This window comes from Oncorhynchus gorbuscha, linkage group LG07 (assembly GCF_021184085.1).
Source record: "Oncorhynchus gorbuscha isolate QuinsamMale2020 ecotype Even-year linkage group LG07, OgorEven_v1.0, whole genome shotgun sequence".
NCBI classification, from domain to species: Eukaryota; Metazoa; Chordata; class Actinopteri; order Salmoniformes; family Salmonidae; genus Oncorhynchus; species Oncorhynchus gorbuscha.
This window is the reverse complement of record NC_060179.1, coordinates 80,635,716-80,656,524: the sequence shown is the minus strand read 5'-3', so window position 1 is coordinate 80,656,524 and position 20,809 is coordinate 80,635,716. Positions and strand designations below refer to the sequence as shown.

The 20,809-nt window shown below is 42.3% G+C and overlaps 1 protein-coding gene and 1 pseudogene across 1 annotated transcript; one reads left to right on the top strand and one right to left on the bottom strand.

Moving 5' to 3' along the window:
• LOC124039384 overlaps positions 1–4,126 on the top strand; it is a 32,548-nt pseudogene extending 28,422 nt beyond the window's left edge.
• Positions 4,127–4,875: 749 nt separating this feature from the next.
• On the bottom strand, positions 4,876–19,208 carry LOC124040418 (proton channel OTOP3-like). Its single transcript, XM_046357588.1, has 9 exons — positions 19,067–19,208; positions 18,732–18,879; positions 18,541–18,582; positions 10,966–11,102; positions 10,704–10,762; positions 10,254–10,393; positions 7,891–8,582; positions 7,422–7,601; positions 4,876–7,195 (listed from the first exon to the last, which is right to left on the bottom strand). The coding sequence occupies exons 2-9, from the start codon at positions 18,847–18,849 to the stop codon at positions 7,025–7,027; spliced, it is 1,539 nt and encodes a 512-aa protein (XP_046213544.1). The 5' UTR covers positions 18,850–18,879; positions 19,067–19,208; the 3' UTR covers positions 4,876–7,024.
• Positions 19,209–20,809: the final 1,601 nt, after the last annotated feature.

Sequence of the window (20,809 nt, the reverse complement as noted above, 5' to 3'; positions counted from 1 at the left end):
CCCTCCAGCCATGTCTGTCTGTCTCCCTCCCTCCAGCCATGTCTGTCTGTCTGCCTCCCTCCAGCCATGTCTGTCTCCCTCCCTCCCTCCAGCCATGTCTGTCTCCCTCCCTCCCTCCAGCCATGTCTGTCTGTCTGTCTGTCTCCCTCCCTCCCTCCAGCCATGTCTGTCTGTCTGTCTCCCTCCAGCCATGTCTGTCTGTCTGTCTCCCTCCAGCCATGTCTGTCTGTCTGTCTCCCTCCAGCCATGTCTGTCTGTCTGTCTCCCTCCCTCCAGCCATGTCTGTCTGTCTGTCTCCCTCCCTCCCTCCAGCCATGTCTGTCTGTCTGTCTCCCTCCCTCCCTCCCTCCAGCCATGTCTGTCTGTCTGTCTCCCTCCCTCCCTCCAGCCATGTCTGTCTGTCTGTCTGTCTGTCTCCCTCCAGCCATGTCTGTCTCCCTCCAGCCATGTCTGTCTCCCTCCAGCCATGTCTGTCTCCCTCCAGCCATGTCTGTCTCCCTCCAGCCATGTCTGTCTGTCTGTCTCCCTCCAGCCATGTCTGTCTGTCTGTCTCCCTCCAGCCATGTCTGTCTGTCTGTCTCCCTCCAGCCATGTCTGTCTGTCTGTCTGTCTGTCTGTCTGTCTGTCCTCCAGCCATGTCTGTCTGTCTCCCTCCAGCCATGTCTGTCTGTCTGTCTGTCTGTCTCCCTCCAGCCATGTCTGTCTGTCTGTCTCCCTCCAGCCATGTCTGTCTGTCTGTCTCCCTCCAGCCATGTCTGTCTGTCTGTCTGTCTGTCTGTCTGTCTGTCTGTCTGTCTCCCTCCAGCCATGTCTGTCTGTCTCCCTCCAGCCATGTCTGTCTGTCTCCCTCCAGCCATGTCTGTCTGTCTCCCTCCAGCCATGTCTGTCTGTCTGTCTCCAGCCATGTCTGTCTGTTTGTCTGTCTCCAGCCATGTCTGTCTGTTTGTCTGTCTCCAGCCATGTCTGTCTGTTTGTCTGTCTCCAGCCATGTCTGTCTGTCTGTCTGTCTCCAGCCATGTCTGTCTGTCTGTCTGTCTCCCTCCCTCCAGCCATGTCTGTCTGTCTGTCTGTCTGTCTGTCTGTCTGTCTGTCTGTCTCTCTCCCTCCCTCCAGCCATGTCTGTCTGTCTGTCTGTCTGTCTGTCTCTCTCCCTCATCTAGCCATGTCTGTCTGTCTGTCTGTCTGTCTCTCTCCCTCATCTAGCCATGTCTGTCTGTCTGTCTGTCTGTCTGTCTGTCTCTCTCCCTCATCTAGCCATGTCTGTCTGTCTGTCTGTCTGTCTGTCTGTCTGTCTCTCTCCCTCATCTAGCCATCTCTGTCTGTCTGTCTGTCTGTCTCTCTCCCTCATCTAGCCATGTCTGTATGTCTCTCTCTCTCCCTCATCTAGCCATGTCTGTCTGTCTCTCTCTCTCCCTCATCTAGCCATGTCTGTATGTCTCTCTCTCTCCCTCATCTAGCCATGTCTGTCTGTCTCTCTCTCTCCCTCATCTAGCCATGTCTGTATGTCTCCCTCTCTCCCTCATCTAGCCATGTCTGTATGTCTCCCTCTCTCCCTCATCTAGCCATGTCTGTATGTCTCCATCCAGCCATGTTTTCCTCCCTCCCCCTCAATCATACAGTACATTCACAGCTGTGGTGTTATGTACATCATTGGTAAGATCCCTCCCTCCTGATAGGTTGTGACCTCTTCTCCCTTCTCTGTACTGTTCTCTACTAGGTCCTCTCCTGGAAGACTAAGCTTCCTCTCCAGACGATCATGAGGCTGCTACAAGTTCTGGTTCCTCAGGTGGAGAAGATCTGCATAGACAAGTAAGAGACGAGGATCCTAAGGGAAATGGAGAGGTTATATTTTGGTTGTGGAACCCTAAGTGTTCCGAAAACTGAGAGCTTCGAAATAGATGTGTCTATGACTGACATTATCAATAGGATTGTGATCTTTCTTGATTGTGGAACCCAGAAGTGATCAGAACACAGTGATCAATAGAATTCACTAGAACTGGATTAGCATGGATGAGAGAGACTACATGTATATTACCTGCCCAGGGACTGCGGTTGAGTTTTAGCCAGCCGGCTAATATTCGTCTCCTTTTAAAGTAATGTTGATTTTCATGTGCACTGTCCCTGTAAAACTAAATGTATTAAAGTAAGTCAAGTGATATGTTTATCTCCTCCAGGGGTCTGACCGACGAGTCAGAGATCCTGAAGTTCCTGCAGCATGGGACCTGGTGGGCCTGCTGCCTGTACCTCACCCCATCTTAATCAGGAAGTACCAGGCCAACGCGGGCACCGCCATGTGGTTCCGCACATACATGTGGGGAGTAATCTACCTACGGTAAGCAACATGGGCCAAATGAAAAGGGAAACATTAAGATATTTACAATGGCTAATGATGGTGATAATGTCAATAGTAGTAAAATACCCAGTGGTGGACAAAGGGCCCAAAATGGCATACTTGAGTAAAAGTAGAGATACTTTTAGTAAAAGTAGAGATACTTTTAGTAAAAGTAGAGATACTTTTAGTAAAAGTAGAGATACTTTTAGTAAAAGTAGAGATACTTTTACTTGAGTAACTTTCTATTAAGGTAAGTCACACAGTAAAATACTACTTGAGTAAAAGTATTTGGGTTTTAAATATACTTAAGTATTAAAAGTACATGTCATTTCTCAAATATACTTAACTATCGAAAGTAAAAATCCCTTCTATTAAGCAAAGCAGGTGGCACCATTTTCTTGTTTTAAAAATGTATGGATAGCCAACACTCAGACAGAATTTACAAACAATGCATTTGTGTTTAGTGAGTCCTCCAGATCAGAGGCAGAAGGGATGACCATGTGTTCTCTTGATAAGTGTGTGAATTGGACCATTTTCCTGTCCTGCTAAGCATTGAAAATGTAAGGAGTAGTTTTGTCTGTCAGGGAAAATGTATGGAGTAGAAAGTACATTTATTTTCTTTAGGAATGTATTGAAGTAAAAGTAGTCCAAAATATAAATAGTTAAGTACAGATACCCCCCCCCAAAAAAACGACTACAGTAGTACTTTCAAGTATTTTTACTTAAGAACTTGAAGAGTTGAAAAGACCTAATCCGTACACAGAATGAATAAGACAAGCCACTATAGAGTTCAGACTGAGTTAGCACATATTTAGAGTAATTAATTAGAGGAGTCTGGTATTCTTGAAAGCAGGATTATTAAATTGGTCAGCTGATTTTGTTAAGTATAACTTGATATCCTGGTGATTATATTTCTCAACATGAAGTTATTTCAAGCAATTTTAATCATCTGACTAACTTATTGATCCAGCTTTCTGGAACAGGCCCCCAGCCAGGTCTAGGAACCAGGTCCCCAGCTTGTGGTCAGCCACACCAACTAGCCGAGTCGCTTAGTCCATGAAGCACACACAGGTGGTCGTTGTCATGGTCACTCAAATCCAATCTGATCTTTATTAACAATGACTCTTGTTGTTACCGTAGTAACGTGGATCCCCCGATCTGGTATGACACTGACGTCAGACTGTTTGAGATTCAGAGGATCTAAGTGGAGCTGGTGAACAGGTCTCTACGACTGCGGCCCCAATGGCACCCTATCCTGTTCATAGTGCACCACTTTTGACGAGCCCTATGGGCCCCTGTAAAAAGTAGTGCACTATATAGGGGGTAGAGCGCCATTTGGGGAGCAGACAACGTCTCTCGGGAATGGCTGGTTCGCCCTCGGGAACCACCAACCGCTCTCTCACCAACTGCCATCTTCAAACCTAAACAGAAGTGTGGAAGAGGAGGATGAAGACTTGCACCAGACACACCTGTTCTAGAAAACAGGAATTTACAATGTTTTTTTGTTTTCTCTATCTTGTGAAGTGCCAACCTGTAGAACATCATGTCACAAACCACTATCACAAAACCAATTTTCCTACACGCTGTCTGCTACTACAACTGCCAGAAGGTCTGCCATGTTAACCCTCTTCTAAGTCATGATTTGGCAGCTTTCCATGGGTATATTCCTTTATTAATTTAATGTGTATTTTTTATTTTATTTTTTTACAAAACAAACATATATACACTACTGTATGTACACTTCCGTTCAAAAGTTTGGGGTCACTTAGAAATGTCCTTGTTTTTGAAAAAAAAAAAAAAGATTGATCAGAAATACAGTGTAGACATTGTTAATGTCTTAAATGACTATTGTAGCTGGAAACGGCAGATTTTGAATGGAATATCTACATAGGCGTACAGAGGCCCATTCTCAGCAACCATCACTCCTGTGTTCCAATGGCACGTTGTGTTCGCTAATCCAAGTTTATAATTTTAAAAGGCTAATTGATCTTTAGAAAACCATTTCGCAATTATGTTAGCACAGCTGAAAACTGTTGTCCTGATTTAAAGAAGCGATAAAACTGGCCTTCTTTAGACTAGTTGAGAATCTGGAGCATCAGCATTTGTGGGTTCGATTACAGGCTCAAAATGACCAGAAACTAATAACTTCCTTCTGAAACTCGTCAGTCTATTCCTGTTCTGAGAAATGAAGGCTATTCCATGCGAGAAATTGCCAGATGGCGCTGTTTTGTGAAGGGAGTAGTACAAGATTTGTTGCGTTGTACGAGATCTTTAGTTTCTTGGCAATTTCTCTCATGGAATGGCTTTCATTTCTCAGAACAAGAAGACTGACGAATTTCAGAAGTTATGTTTCTGGCCATTTTGAGCCTGTAATCAAACCCACAAATGCTGATGCTCCAGATTCTCAACTAGTCTAAAGAAGGCCAGTTTTATCGCTTCTTTAAATCAGGACAACAGTTTTCAGCTGTGCTAACATAATTTAAAAATGGTTTTCTAATGATCAATTAGCCTTTTAAAATTATAAACTTGGATTAGGTAACACAACGGGCTATTGCAACACAGGAGTGTTGGTTGCTGATAATTGGCCTATGTAGATATTTCATTAAGTCAGTCGTTTCCAGCTACAATAGTAATTTACAACATTAACCATGTCTACACTGTATTTCTGATCAATCTGATGTTATTTTAATGGACAAAAAAAGTGATTTTCTTTCAAAAACAAGGACATTTCTAAGTGACCCCAAACTTTTATACAATAGTGTATGTTACTAAGATTGAAACAATGTTTTAGATGAAGATTTATTGTACTTATTATTTTCAGTTTATATTCTTGAAATGCTTTTATGGAAAGTTAAATTTGTTGGTATCCCTTTTATCACAGTGAAGCTCTTTTTCATTTTGGAAGAGTGTGAAATAGAGACTGACTGAGACAGGCTAGAGAGAGACATGGGGACTGACTGGGACCTCTGTGACCTGGGGACTGACTGGGACCTCTGTGACCTGGGGACTGACTGGGACCTCTGTGACCTGGGGACTGACTGGGACCTCTGTGACCTGGGGACTGACTGGGACCTCTGTGACCTGGGGACTGACTGGGACCTCTGTGACCTGGGGACTGACTGGGACCTCTGTGACCTGGGGACTGACTGGGACCTCTGTGACCTGGGGACTGACTGGGACCTCTGTGACCTGGGGACTGACCGGGACCTCCGTGAACTGACTGACTGAGACCTGGGGACTGACCGAGACCTCCGTGAACTGACTGACTGAGACAGACTAGAGCGAGACCTGGGGACTGACCGGGACCCCTGTGAGCTGACTGACTGAGACAGACTAGAGCGAGACCTGGGGACTGACCGGGACCTCTGAACTGACTGACTGAGACCTGGGGACTGACCGGGACCTCTGTGAACTGACTGACTGAGACAGACTAGAGCGAGACCTGGGGACTGACCGGGACCCCTGTGAGCTGACTGACTGAGACAGACTAGAGCGAGACCTGGGGACTGACCGGGACCTCTGAACTGACTGACTGAGACCTGGGGACTGACCGGGACCTCTGTGAACTGACTGACTGAGACAGACTAGAGCGAGACCTGGAGACTGACCGGGACCTCTGTGAACCGACTGACTGAGACAAGAAGTGATATCTCTGGAATGTATGTATTGGCTTTTGAACTGCAGGCAAATGCTATTGTATTCTGTGTCTGATTTCATAATGTCAATATTTTCAAAGTACTGGAAACATATCACATGTAATAAATAATGTATTATGAATCAAAGTACACATGTTTTTAATGTCAACAGAGAAATGTTTACGCGTCTCATCTTTACAGAAATGTGATATTTAGCTGGTCGGCACAATATTTCACCCAAGGATATGAAAAGGTGGAGGGAGCTCATTGTGGCCTTTTGTCCCACAGGGGAGCAGTTCGTCAGTGTTGTGGTTCCTATCCCTCAGCCAGTGATGAGGGCCCCCACAGGGCCCCCCTGTAGAAGACTCCCAGAGGCCGAACCAGGTTAACCAGGATAAACCAGACAGAGGAGAGAACAGGGGAGGAGAGGATAGGAGCTCAGCCAGTGATGAGGGGCTCCATCAGGGCCCCCACAGGGCCCCCCTGTAGAAGACTCCCAGAGGCTGAACCAGGTTGACCAGGATAAACCAGGCAGAGAAGAGAACAGGGGAGGAGAGGATAGAAGCTCAGCCAGTGATGAGGGGCTCCATCAGGGCCCCCCTGTAGAAGACGCCCAGAGGCTGAAACAGGTTAACCAGGATAAACCAGACAGAGGAGAGAACAGGGGAGGAGAGGATAGGAGCTCAGCCAGTGATGAGGGGCTCCATCAGGGCCCCCCTGTAGAAGATGCCCAGAGGCTGAACCAGGTTAACCAGGATAAACCAGACAGAGGAGAGAACGGGGGAGGAGAGGATAGGAGCTCAGCCAGTGATGAGGAGCTCCATCAGGGCTCCCACAGAGTGCATCCTGTAGAAGACTCCCAGAGGCTGAACCAGGTTAACCAGAATAAACCAGGCAGAGAAGAGAACAGGGGAGGAGAGGATAGGAGCTCAGGCAGTGATGAGGGGCTCCATCAGGGCCCCCACAGGGCCCCCCTGTAGAAGACTCCCAGAGGCTGAACCAGGTTAACCAGGATAAACCAGACAGAGGAGAGAACAGGGGAGGAGAGGATAGGAGCTCAGCCAGTGATGAGGAGCTCCATCAGGGCCCCCACAGAGTGCATCCTGTAGAAGACTCCCAGAGGCTGAACCAGGTTGACCAGGACAAACCAGGCAGAGAAGCCAAAGAACTGCTTCCCCAGGCCGTTCTCAAACTGGGGGTGGGCTCCAAACGCTGGGATCATCCAGAGCTGAGGAGACGGGAGAGAGGAAATATCAGGGGATGAATTTAAATGACATTATATTGGAAAAGGGACAGGGTGTGAATACTAGCCTGATCCTAGATCTGTATATTCTCCAAGGACAAAGCATAGGAGTAGGCAAACCAGCACCAACAGATCTGCCACCAGGCTAGGTAAATATTGTGTAACATGATTATTACAAGATCACAGATGTAATATCCTTGGCGTTACTCACCATGATATTGGAGAGTATGAGGAAGGCACAGATCTCCTGTGTGACTTTTTTGTACCACGTCTGTTGTCCTTCCTTGACTTGGCAAACAGGTGGTGCTGTCACTGCCTTTCCCCTCTTCAATAGAGACATCGCTACTCCTACTTTATTCCTGTCATTTGTATTCTCCATGGTCTTCCTCTTCTGATTTGGGACATGAGAGGGGTCACATTGTCAATGTAGTACTATAGATAAAAGTGTAACTATACTTCTGATTTGTAACGATACAGTATGGTGCTATCTAAGCGCACAAAAACTTATGAAGCAAAGATGGCTAGATGAATACATATGTTCTCTTATATTTTAAATAAAGCAATTTAGTAGGAAAATCAGCTTTGGCCAGAGGGAATTGGAGTTGTCAACATTACTTGAACTATGAAATTGAAGAAGAAGAAGAAGGAGAAGAAGAAGAAGGAGAAGAAGAGTGACTTGCCATGAATATGTTGATCCGCTCCTTTCCTTTACCCTTGGTGAGGGCCAGGTTGGGGTTTCGGTGGAGGCCATCAATGATGAAGACATTCTGAAGCAGGAGCTCCAACAGGCTGAGGAGGGAGTAGGAAAGATCCAGGCTTCCCAGTGGTCCGCTAGGCCCCACAGCCAGAGCGGCCACCAGAGAGAAATAGGACAGGGCAAGCTGTCCCAGGGCTGCCCCAACTAGGAGTGCCACATCCAGGCTACGTGTGGGGTTATGACCCCTCTCATCCGCCCTCCTCTCCAGCTTATGGACCAACAGGCCAGCCAGGGAGCAGAGGGACATGATGGGCATCACAGCTAGATGGTAGCAGTAGAATATCAGAAAGGCAGTGTGCCGGTGCTGGCCTCGGTTCACCCAAACTTGATACAGGATGAACACAACCACCCCAGCTATAAGGACCAGACCCCCGAACAACGGCCCGAATAGGATCCCACCTTCGTGGACGATGCGTAGGGTAATCCTCTGGGCATGGTGGGGTATTGACCCAGGGCTCATACGCCTGCCCACGTTCTTCCACATCACATAAAGCATGCAGCCTGCCATCAGGTAGTACTCCATGTTGAAGGGATACAGGACTTCATAACCCTTCCTGAAGAACAGGCACACTGTGTCTGCACTGCACTGGCATAACGTTGCATTTCTCAGCCCTGCTGAAAGGAAATCAGGCCGGTTGGTGAATAATTTCTTCATAGTATACAATAGTAATATTAGATATTGTTAGCATCTTTATAATTCAGTTGAAGGTCCTCCAAATTGTCTGACTAGTGGGAAAGCACAGTTTACCTACTTTCATTGTGATAAAATGTACATAAATGTGTTTTAGTTGTGTAAGGATTGTCATGACGTTGCCCTCTTTGGGTACAGCAAGCCAATCCCCCTCTCTCTGTCTCCTACACTCAGGCTGCTTCGACCTCGGGTCGTAAATTCCTGGAGGAGATTATCTCCTCATGGCCACAGTATAGAGAGGGAGTTTTCATAGAGAGAACCAAGGAATTTCTTCCACCTCACAGAACTTGAGGTCCGAACAACATTTATGTTCTGGAGAATATAAATATATAATATAAAAGATCGGTGAAGATTCCAGGTACGAACTGGTCAGTTTGGTACAATTTTGTGAAACTCATGGGAGACAATACCACATTACCATAACGCTGTTTATACAGTAGCCTTAGATATGAGGCTTACGTCTAATTGTTGTACGGGATGAATGAGGAAAGATGAAACTATTTGTGAAATTATGGGATGCTATGTAATGATGTAATGTGAGAGAACTGTATTTCTGTGTAAAGTTTCACTTAATAAGTCACTGGCACGCCCCCATGAACACAGTTAGGACCTGGCGTCATGAGACAGCCTTTTTCTGCTCTTCCGAATTAAACCCCCACCTTGAGAATTTCTCAATAGACCATGTTTCTCTCAATTACGAGAGGACAAAGGTTGCAGGCCAGCTTACCTCGATAACGAGAGGGCTAGGGTTTGAGACGATTGCTGAATCTTTTAACCATACCACGTGGTTAAATTCTTAGACCATCGATACCGACAGAATAAGAACAAGTCTTTGATATTAATTACTAGTCTGCAGTTAGGAATTCGGTATCATTGAACGTGAAGACCGACAACCGCCGAAACATCTATTCTATAACGACATGAATGAATGTCACTCTGAACTATCCTCTCTAACCATGACAGAGGTCGGACAGACTCTCCAACAGAAACAAACTTTTCAACAGAGATCCAGAGGACACACTGAGCATAAATATATATATATATATTGATTGCAATTATTCCCGAATGAGTGAGCGTACAAGGATTAGCATTTCAATTGTTATAATTATCAACTGTGTGTTGTCTTATCTCAGTCAACCCTCACTTCCCTTTTGTACACCAAGCCGCGATGCCGGTTTATCCCACTAGGGAAACTCCACTATCATTTCCTTGTAACTAGCTACTGTTTGTTATGCATCTCTGTGAATTACTTAGTTAGTAAATACATTGTTTTAAGACAATTGATGTATGGATGACTCAGTGAAGACTGGGTTCGTGCAGATTTGAGACGTTTGGAATGAGACTAACGTGAGGTAAAGAATAATTAATTCATCAGAAGACTAATTGATCAGATATTAAAATATCTGAAAAGTTGTATTAGGAAAATTATAACTTTGTAATCTAAATATGTTCCTTGGTGCCCCGACTTCCTAGTTAATTACAGTTAGGTGATTAATCAGTTTAATTGCGTAATATTAATTACAGAGAGTTACTTGATAAATAAGTCTTCAGTTTAATGATGCCAAAGACAGGACAGGATGTACTACGATATATACCTGAGTCAGAGCTATCTGCACTGCCATACGCGGCACGGCCATCCTCCTTCTCCATCTCTATCTCCAGATGAACTGTGTCTTCTGTCACCGCGTTCAGCCACAGCAACAGATCTGCGCTCAGAGTAACCATCAGCCCAGACCTGGCGTGGGAGCATAAACACACACACATATCACAGTTCAAATGTATTACAAAATGATATGAAATTAGATGTATGGATGATTCACTCTGAAATAAACACACAAATTGCATGACAATAAGCTACAAAAACACACATAAAATCACACAATAAGCAACAAAGTGGTTCAACCGTTCACCAGCAATCCCATTATTACCTGTTTGCTTTGTAATGTATAGGTCCCTATTGGTTCCTTTAGTCAATGCAAATACCATAGATCTCTCCAATAACAAGATGGTAAATGTTTTTGTAAATTAAATTGAGAGGCATGCACCTGGTAATGATCTTGTGCTTGTGAATACAGTCTTTGGAGTGAGCCCAGAGCAAATAGGTCTACAAAAAGACATTCATTCAAATGTTAAGGAAATGACATTGTCCAAGTCAATACCAGTTTAGAATATAGGTTCAATACAGGTGTCTATTACCAAAGAGAAATGACTGCTTTCAATAAAGGTTCAATCAAATGAATTGAAAATATTTTAAACATTTTGGAAAATGAAATTGAGTCCAAACAAAAGCCAATGATTGATGACTACCTGTAGGCCAAGAAAGGGAGCCTCGATGAAGGGGGCAAGGACTTTAGCAACCGGTTTACACTCCTTCATCATGACATAGTAACCCATCTTGAAGAGATGCATCAGGAGACTGAAGGCGGCAAACAGCATCAGGACCACTGACATGGCAGGGAGTCAGGGGTCAACCAGAAACAGAAGTTTTAGTTTAGGCTGTGTCCCACATGCTATCCTATTCCCTATGTATGTGTCCCACATGCTATCCTATTCCCTATGTATGTGTCCCACATGCTATCCTTTTCCCTATGTATGTGTCCCACATGCTATCCTATTCCCTATGTATGTGTCCCACATGCTATCCTATTCCCTATGTATGTGTCCCACATGCTATCCTATTCCCTATGTATGTGTCCCACATGCTATCCTATTCCCTATGTATGTGTCCCACATGCTATCCTATTCCCTATGTATGTGTCCCACATGCTATCCTATTCCCTATGTAAGGCACTCCTTTGGACGAGAGCCCTTTGGGAACAGGGTACCATTTGAGATGTCTTTCAATAAAGTATTTAAAATAATGCATAGATATCTGATTGAATGACTAACTACAAACTACAAACTGTCACAATATAGATGCCACCCTCATTGAAATGATTGTCCCTATTGAATTACAATGACCCAACCTGCATTAAATCACTATAAAGCATTTAGGGACGGATGATGGAAATTAGTGCAGGTATAACATTCTGGTTCTGACTCCTAACCAAGGCAACCAATCATCAGGGATGGATATGATGCTACTGGAGCTCATGCAAGTATTTTATTCTGGGATGACAGACAATATATATAACATTAGATGTTTTTAAAAATATATATTTTATAAACAATATAAAGCATACACATTCAAACAACTACATCACACCTGCCCTGGCCCACTAGCACACACCCCCATCCCTCTCCGCAAAATTGTCACGTTGATATGAATGGGTCAGTAGACAGGTGCAGGAATGTGTAATAGTTTGTTTTTTATTACCCAAATTACAGCGTGCTGAGTAAAGGCACGGGGACGCAAACCAATCAAACGCGAAACAAAAACACAGGGTTGAAACCCAACGAAAAGAGCGAGGAGAACCTCGAATAAATAACACAATAGCACAATGATTAACACGCGGGACGAGACCCGTAATCATCTGCACAATGATTAACACACGGGACGAGACCCGTAATCATCTGCTCAATGATTAACACACAGGACGAGACCCGTAATCATCTGCACAATGATTAACACACGGGACGAGATCCGTAATCATCTGAACAATGATTAACACACGGGACGAGACCCGTAATCATCTGCTCAATGATTAACACACGGGACGAGACCCGTAATCATCTGAACAATGATTAACACACGGGACGAGACCCGTAATCATCTGCTCAATCCACAAGGGCACGAAAGCCCAAAACACACAGCACAGGTACTCAAACTCACCAACGGACATTGTAAACAATAATCCACAGGACAATGGTAAACCAAGGGCACACATACAAATGACTAATCAGTGGGAATCGGGGCCAGGTGTGCGTAATGAAAGTTCCGCAGGGATCCGTAAACACACATGGCCTGAAACTGCACCGTTTTGTTTCGATTTGTAACTCAAGCATTTTCATTATTTAAATACGAAATCATTCGATTTTTCCATTGTGTTAATGATGGTTGGAATGATTGATTTCCATGTTTTCAGTTTTTTTCCAAGATGAGAGATGAGAGAATCATCCAAGCCATCAGGTATCTCACTATACCCAACACACCATGTCTTTAAATATGCACACAGATGGATTAAAAGGAAGTTCACAGTATAATACTTCTCACAGCCAATTTTCTAGCTCCGCCCAGAACTCCCGGACTTTATAGCATTCCCAGGAAGCAAGGATTATTGAGTCATTATTCTTTTTGACTCTGTACATTAGTTTGTACTGGATTAAGCATGCGTTTTTGTTATCTGTAATTTTGTTCGTTATGTTTCAACTTTACCTCCATCTTGTGCCAACATCAGTTCTTTTTTAAGTCTTGGTTCCAATAGTTTATATTATTTTCTAAGAGATTGTCAGTTGGATAGGCTCTCTGCAAGGTTCTCTATATATTACCTATCATGTGAACATCATTTTCTTACATCATTCCCTCAAAGTTGCTTTGATGTCCAAAATATTTCAAATCAACATTTCGTGATTATGTAACTTTTAAGTTGCATGTATTTGAAACTATCTACACTTGTTAATTATGTAATGGAAATACATGTATTTCCTGTTACCAAGTCATTTATAGTTTCTATGCCTTTAGTTTTCCATGTGGATACATTTATAGGGGATTTCTGAAAAGTTAACCAAGGATTGTTCCAGAAGGTTGTGTTTTAAGGAAGTGATATTGGTTCTTCATTTTCTTCCATTTTGTTTTTGAACCTTCTCCCCAGTCTGAGGTCCTGAGGACTCTGGGTAGATTTCATCAAGGATCTCTCTGTACTTTGCTCCGTTAATCTTTCCTTCGATCCAAACTAATTTCCCGGTCCCTGACGCTGAAAAACATCCCCACAGGCCTTCATGCGCGTTTTACTGAGGAGTGGCTTTCGTCTGGCCACTCTTCCATAAAGGCCTGATTGGTGGAGTGCTGCATAGATGGTTGTCCTTCTGGAAGGTTCTCGCATCTCCACAGAGGAACTCTGGAGCTCTTTCAGAGTGAACATCGGGTTCTTGGTTATCTCCCTGACCAAGGCCCTTCTCCCTCAATTGCTCAGTTTGGGCGGGCGGCCAGCTCTAGGAAGAGTCTTGGTGGTTCCAAACTTCTTCCATTTAAGAATTATGGAGGCCACTATGTTCTTGGGGACCTTTAATGCTTCAGAAATGTTTTGGTACTCTTCCCCAGTGCTGTGCCTCGACACAATTCTTTCTTGGAGCTCTACGGATAATTTCTTCACCTCATTGCTTGGTTTTTGTATTGACATGCACTGTCAACTGTGGGACCTTATATAGACAGGTGTGGGCCTTTCTAAATCATGTTCAATCAATTGAATTTACCACAGGTGGACTCCAATCAAGTTGTAGAAACATCTCAAGGATGATCAATGAAAACAGGATGTACCTGAGCACAATGTCTCTTTGTCTCTTATTAAAGGGTCTGAATACTTATGTAAATAAAGTATTTCTGTTTTTAATTTTTAATATATTTGCAAAAATGTCTAAAAACCTGTTTTCACTTTGTCATTATGGGTGTAGATTGGTGAGGGGAAAAAAATGTATTTGATCAATTTTAGAATAAAGCTGTAATGTAACAAAATGTGGAAAAGTCAAGGGGTCTGAATACTTTCCCGAAAGTACCGTGTGTTCTGGGGATGAGCAGGCACATCTTCACTATGTACCCATTGTTCCTCTTTACTGATTCTGGGGATGAGCAAGCACATCTTTACTATGTACCCATTGTTCCTCTTTACTGATTCTGGGGATGAGCAAGCACATCTTTATTATGTACCCATTGTTCCTCTTTACTGATTCTGGGGATGAGCAAGCACATCTTTACTATGTACCCATTGTTCCTCTTTACTGATTCTGGGGATGAGCAAGCACATCTTTACTATGTACCCATTGTTCCTCTTTACTGATTCTGGGGATGAGCAAGCACATCTTTACTATGTACCCATTGTTCCTCTTTACTGATTCTGGGGATGAGCAGGCACATCTTTACTATGTACCCATTGTTCCCCTTTACTGATTCTGGGGACGAGCAAGCACATCTTTACTATGTACCCATTGTTCCTCTTTACTGATTCTGGGGACGAGCAAGCACATCTTTACTATGTACCCATTGTTCCTCTTTACTGATTCTGGGGACGAGCAGGCACATCTTCACTATGTACGCATTGTTCCTCTTTACTGATTCTGGGGATGAGCAGGCACATCTTCACTATGTACCCATTGTTCCTCTTTACTGATTCTGGGGATGAACAGGCACATCTTTACTATGTACCCATTGTTCCTCTTTACTGATTCTGGGGATGAGCAGGCACATCTTCACTATGTACCCATTGTTCCTCTTTACTGATTCTGGGGATGAGCAAGCACATCTTTACTATGTACCCATTGTTCCTCTTTACTGATTCTGGGGATGAGCAAGCACATCTTTACTATGTACCCATTGTTCCTCTTTACTGATTCTGGGGATGAGCAAGCACATCTTTACTATGTACCCATTGTTCCTCTTTACTGATTCTGGGGATGAGCAAGCACATCTTTACTATGTACCCATTGTACCTCTTTACTGATTCTGGGGATGAGCAGGCACATCTTTACTATGTACCCATTGTTCCTCTTGACTGATTCTGGGGATGAGCAGGCACATCTTCACTATGTACCCATTGTTCCTCTTTACTGATTCTGGGGATGAGCAGGCACATCTTCACTATGTACCTATTGTTCCTCTTTACTGATTCTGGGGATGAGCAGGCACATCTTCACTATGTACCTATTGTTCCTCTTTACTGATTCTGGGGATGAGCAGGCACATCTTCACTATGTACCCATTGTTCCTCTTTACTGATTCTGGGGATGAGCAGGCACATCTTCACTATGTACCTATTGTTCCTCTTTACTGATTCTGGGGATGAGCAGGCACATCTTCACTATGTACCCATTGTTCCTCTTTACTGTATATAACTACATCTGGCAAGTAAAAGTCCTGGGTGGCAAGTTGATACAATTCCAAGTCCGGAAGGTTAAAACCAACCTCAGACTTACAGTAGGTTGATGTTAAACTTTCCTTCTTATGATATGAATTTTAGTTTGCTATGACTGAATATATTCTTCAGTGGGGTAAACGGTATTTCTGAAAATAAATACCAAAACTTTGGCAGCCATTCTAAAGAGTTGTATTCTACCTGTAAGATTTATGAGGTAGATTATAAAATGTAATTAGATCTGCTTACATATTGTTGAGTAATGGAATAAAGTTATCTTTATATATTTGTTGTTTGTTGTCACTTATTAAGCATCCTAAGTATTTCATATTCTCTGTGGTCGACTTAAAGGATTGTTGTAGATAACTAGTAAAACACTTTTATTTCCCCCTATTGCCATTATTTGGTTTATTATTTACACGTACATTTTATATCCTGAGATTTGTTTTTATTTTCTGAAAATATTTTTAGCAAAGAGGAATTGAGTTTTTAATATTGGTCAGTAAAATCAGGACATCATCTGCAAATATGTGTTTAAATTCATGTTAATCAATACTGATAGCTGTTATGTTTGGGTCCTGTCTAGTTCTTTCTGCAAGCAGTTCAATTGCCAGTGCAAACAGAAGGGGAGAGGGGACATTCCTTTCTTGTGCACCTTTCTCAAGCAATTTCATCATCAAATAATGTATTATTTGTGTATAGTTTTGCTTTAGGACATTCATACAACATGTTTATATAATGTATTATTTCAGCTGGAATGTTGAAAGCTTCCAAAGTTTTGAATAGAAAATGCCATTCAAGACAGTCAAAATACTTTTTCGGCATCAACAGCCATTATTGATAAATCTCCAGTATATCTTATTTTTTTTTGCGTATTGTATTGAACTGAAACATGTTCTTCTATTTGTTTGTAAGTGTCTATATGTAATAAATCCTGTTTGATTGATATGTATTAAAGTCTGGTAAGACTTGCCATTCTATTGCTTATAAGCTTTGTTATTATTTAGTGTCACAACTTATATATATATATATTCCATTTAGCAGACGCTTTTATCCAAAGCGACTTACAGTCATGTGTGCATACATTCTACGTATGGGTGGTCCCGGGGATCGAACCCACTACCCTGGCGTTACAAGCGCCATGCTCTACCAACTGAGCTACAGAAGGACCACTTATCGGTCTATGTTCAGCAGGGGACCTTTCAGATTTTCCTGGTTAGAATATAACTGAAATAACTGTTTGATACATGGAACTAGGAAGTACTGAATTGAGAGTGTGTATTCTATGGGAAAGCCATCCATTCCTGGTGATTTTCTCCATGCAACTGTTTTAACAGGATCTAATATTTATTCTTGGGTGATCTTTGTTTTTAGTAATTATTTTTAGTCTGCTTGACAGTTGCTTCAGAGTTGTTGAGTCTAAGAAGGCTATAGGATCCGTCCAATTGTCGTTTTAATTCGGATTGATATACATTTTCACGGAAGCTTTTTAAAATGGTAATTAATCGCGTTGTTGTTTCTAATTACCACTTTTCTATCTTTATCTTTGAAAATTATAACTGGTTTAGTGTGTGTTCGTTTTGTGACAGCTGTGACATATTTACCAAGTTTATTTACCATTAAGTAGCATGCTGTAGTCGTTTGCTCTCTTCAAAAGAAAGACATCAATTTTATTTTCTTCTTTTCCTTGTAAAGATTTTTTTTGATGGGCTTTATCTAAGATAGGGATTTCCTTGTCTTCTTCTTTAACTTTAATTTCTAAATCAGATTAAACTTTTGCCAAGTATGAAACCCCCAAACGTATGCCTTAAAAGCCCAAGCTTTTCTCTGTCCTCTACATCTAAATTTGTAATGGTAAAGGTTTTTATTTTTTCATTTATGTATTTAATACATTTCGGATCCAGAAGATGAGTTCTTTTCATTCTCCAAATTTTGTCACTTAAGTGTATTTTCTATTGGTGGAATTAAACATGACACGGGACAATGAACTGATATCACTATATCACTATTGATTTTTTTAATACAGTACATTTTTGAGTGCATTTTGGGAAGTAAAAATGTAGTCAATTCTTGAATAGCTTTTCTTACATTGAGAAAAAATGGAATAGTATTTTGCAGTTAGGAATAATATCCTCCAAGTGTCCTGTAAATCATTTGTGGAGGTTTTTTCAGCCTCTTTATAGGCTTCCTAAAATGGGCTTTTTTTATATACTACATCTGTCAACCTTATTGAATGTATAGTTTAAATGTATAATTTTGTAAGTCGCTCTGGATAAGAGCGTCTGCTAAATGACTTAAATGTAAATGTAAATGTAAATAATTTATAAATGTATAATTTATATGTATAATTTATAAATGTATAATTTATATGTATAATTTATATGTATAATTTATAAATGTATAATTTATATGTATAATTTATATGTATAATTTATAAATGTAAATGTACAATTTAAATGTAGAATTTATAAATGCATAATTTAAATGTATAATTTAAACGTATAAATCATAAATGTATCATTTTAGTCACCTGCTAAAATAATAGTTCTGGTCTGGATTTGATCTCATATAACTTGAATTGTATCTATATATTTTTTTAAATGCGGTCTGATAAACATTCCAAACCTCCTACCCTTACAGCTTGGAGGCGTCCGCATGGTCCTAAAGCACACCCACCGTCCTCAGGTAAAGGTTCACCCCTGCAGTATATAGCTACAATTTCCCCCAGTTTCTTATTCAAATAAATACCACATAAGTAGCCTATAAGGCATAATCCATGACATGTGTTTCTATCTGTCTATTCAAACCCTAAAGTAACAATAAGTACCATAAATATAACTCCAAGTTTTAAGTTTTATGAGTTGTATGTACAGGATACAGTTGGTATACGCCGTCCAATGAAATACTTTCTTGCAGGTTCCTTCGCGACAATGCAGCAACAAATAGAAATGATAAAAGACAAGAATACGAACATAAAGTAAAATGGCTCAATAGAACAGAGTCAACATTTTGTCATAAGTGCAATAAAGGTACAATTTATAGTCCAAATAATAATCCACAACTGCCTACCTGTGACTGTGATTCCCCCAGCGTGGTGGTCTTTATGTGGGCATATCCCAGGTTTCCTCCTGGCCCAGAGTAGGTACCACAGCATCCAGGCCAGGCTGAGGCACATCAGCAGCAACATGAAGATCTGGGGCTCCTGGTGCCTGAGGCCCTGAGGGATGAAGTCTCAGTTAAGGGACCACACATGTGAAGAGGAATGCTCAAGCTGAAACGTACAGTATGTCCATGCATAGACTATTAGGACATGTTGCTGTGAGTTCATTAGAGAGAATTAAAACAAAGCTTAATTGCACATTTTATCCCAAGTGAGTGCTGGCCTTGTTTCATATTTTTTGAACCTGAGGGTTGAAGGCCTTGCCAGCTATCAGAGCTGCTCCAAGGAGGACAACGTTGAGGCCCAGGAGCCCGGAGAGCAGCCGTCTCCCACTGGGGGCCCACACCAGGACTGGGTCTGGGTGCGTATGGTTTCCGGATCCCTCCTCTTCCTCCTCCTCCTCCTCCTCCTCCTCCTCCTCCTCATCCTGGCACTGACTTCCAGGGACCATGGTGTCAGCTGTTGCTGTGGTACCAGACTCCTGGCATTGACTTCCAGGGACCATGGTGTCAGCTGTTGCTGTGGTACCAGACTCCTGGCATTGACTTCCAGGGACCATGGTGTCAGCTGTCGCTGAGGTACCATGCTCTGAATCCATACTTACTGACTTGAATTAGTCTGACTCCTTTTACTTTCACTAAATCCACTCTGCAGCTCCTTTTTCACCCTCTCTCTCTCTCTCTTGCTCTGTCGGTCTCCCTCTCTCCCTCTCTTGCTCTCCTTGTATCTCTCTTTAATCCATTCCGTATCCAGCAGTCTCTCTTGATCTTTCCCTCTCCCTCATAATTCAAATCTAATGAGCGTTAGGAAGCTGGACCTACCCAGTAAGAGCGTGTAAGAGAGTGTATTTTAATGCAGGTGAAAAACCTAACCTCCACACCCATTGGTAGTCCCAGGGTTGTGTAGATGTGGCGGAATCCTATATGTGGGACTAATCATGCCACGCCTTTAATAAAAATAAATAGTCTTCTGTTAGTCTGTGTACCAAATGGCAGGCAGTATATTCCCTTTATAGTGCACTATGGCCCTATAGGGCCCTGGTCAAAAGTAGTGCACTATAAAGGGAATATGCTACCATTTGGGACACACACAATAAATCTCAGTTGACTTATGTTGCACGTTGACCTTAGTGTTTTCATTGTTCAAATAAACCATGAATGAATGCTTAAAGCCAGCCGTGCAGTGAGTGGATGTCACCATTAATCACCCTTGTAGTGTTTTTTTTATTTATTGTTTATTTCATTTTTGTTTATTATCTATTTCACTCCGTTTGGCAATGTAAACATGTGTTTCCTGGGCCAAGAAAGCCCCTGGGCCAAGAAAGCCCCTTAAATTGAAATTTGAGAGAGAGAGAGAAAATAGTGTGTGTGTGTGTGTGTGTGTGTGTGTGTGTGTGTGTGTGTGTGTGTGTGTGTGTGTGTGTGTGTGTGTGTGTGTGTGTGTGTGTGTGTGTGTGTGTGTGTGTGTGTGTGTGTGTGTGTGTGTGTGTCTCAGCACAACAGGGCAGGAACCAAGAAGAAGCAAGAAGAGACGGAACAAAAGTCAATCGTTCCTTTTTTAATCGTTTGTATTTCAAATCAGTTGTTGACCAATCACAGACCAAATCTGAGCCAACACGGCCAATTAAATCATACCAACCAACATCTGCTGGGAGCGGGTCACACCTTGATCTGATGACCGGAGTGGTCTGATTCACTCTGAACAGACAAATTATCACAGAGATATATTACACATCACACAGTACATCCATTTAGGCATCAAAGTTCCCATCAGAGAACAAATTCCAGATAGATACCAAACATGGGTTCAAAAGTATTATATTCTAACACGCATTTTAAAAAAACAGTTCTTTGTATTCTTTGTTGTTTGCAATTCAATTATTCAAAGAATGTTTGTCAACTCTGTCATGTGTGAGCTTGTCTCCAAAGGATACATAGAGTCTGTGTGGGTTTTGGTGAAATGTTTGTCCAACGTGTGGTTATGTATA

Excerpts from the sequence above, each read along its gene's own strand:
- LOC124040418 (XM_046357588.1), bottom strand. The coding sequence starts at position 18,849 with ATGTTGCTGCTGATGTGCCTCAGCCTGGCCTGGATGCTGTGGTACCTA. Across the intron at positions 18,583-18,731 it reads TGGGGGAATCACAGTCACAG|GAACCTGCAAGAAAGTATTT; the intron begins GTAGGCAGTTGT and ends ATTGTCGCGAAG. Across the intron at positions 8,583-10,253 it reads TGCAGATAGCTCTGACTCAG|CAGGGCTGAGAAATGCAACG; the intron begins GTATATATCGTA and ends ATTTCCTTTCAG.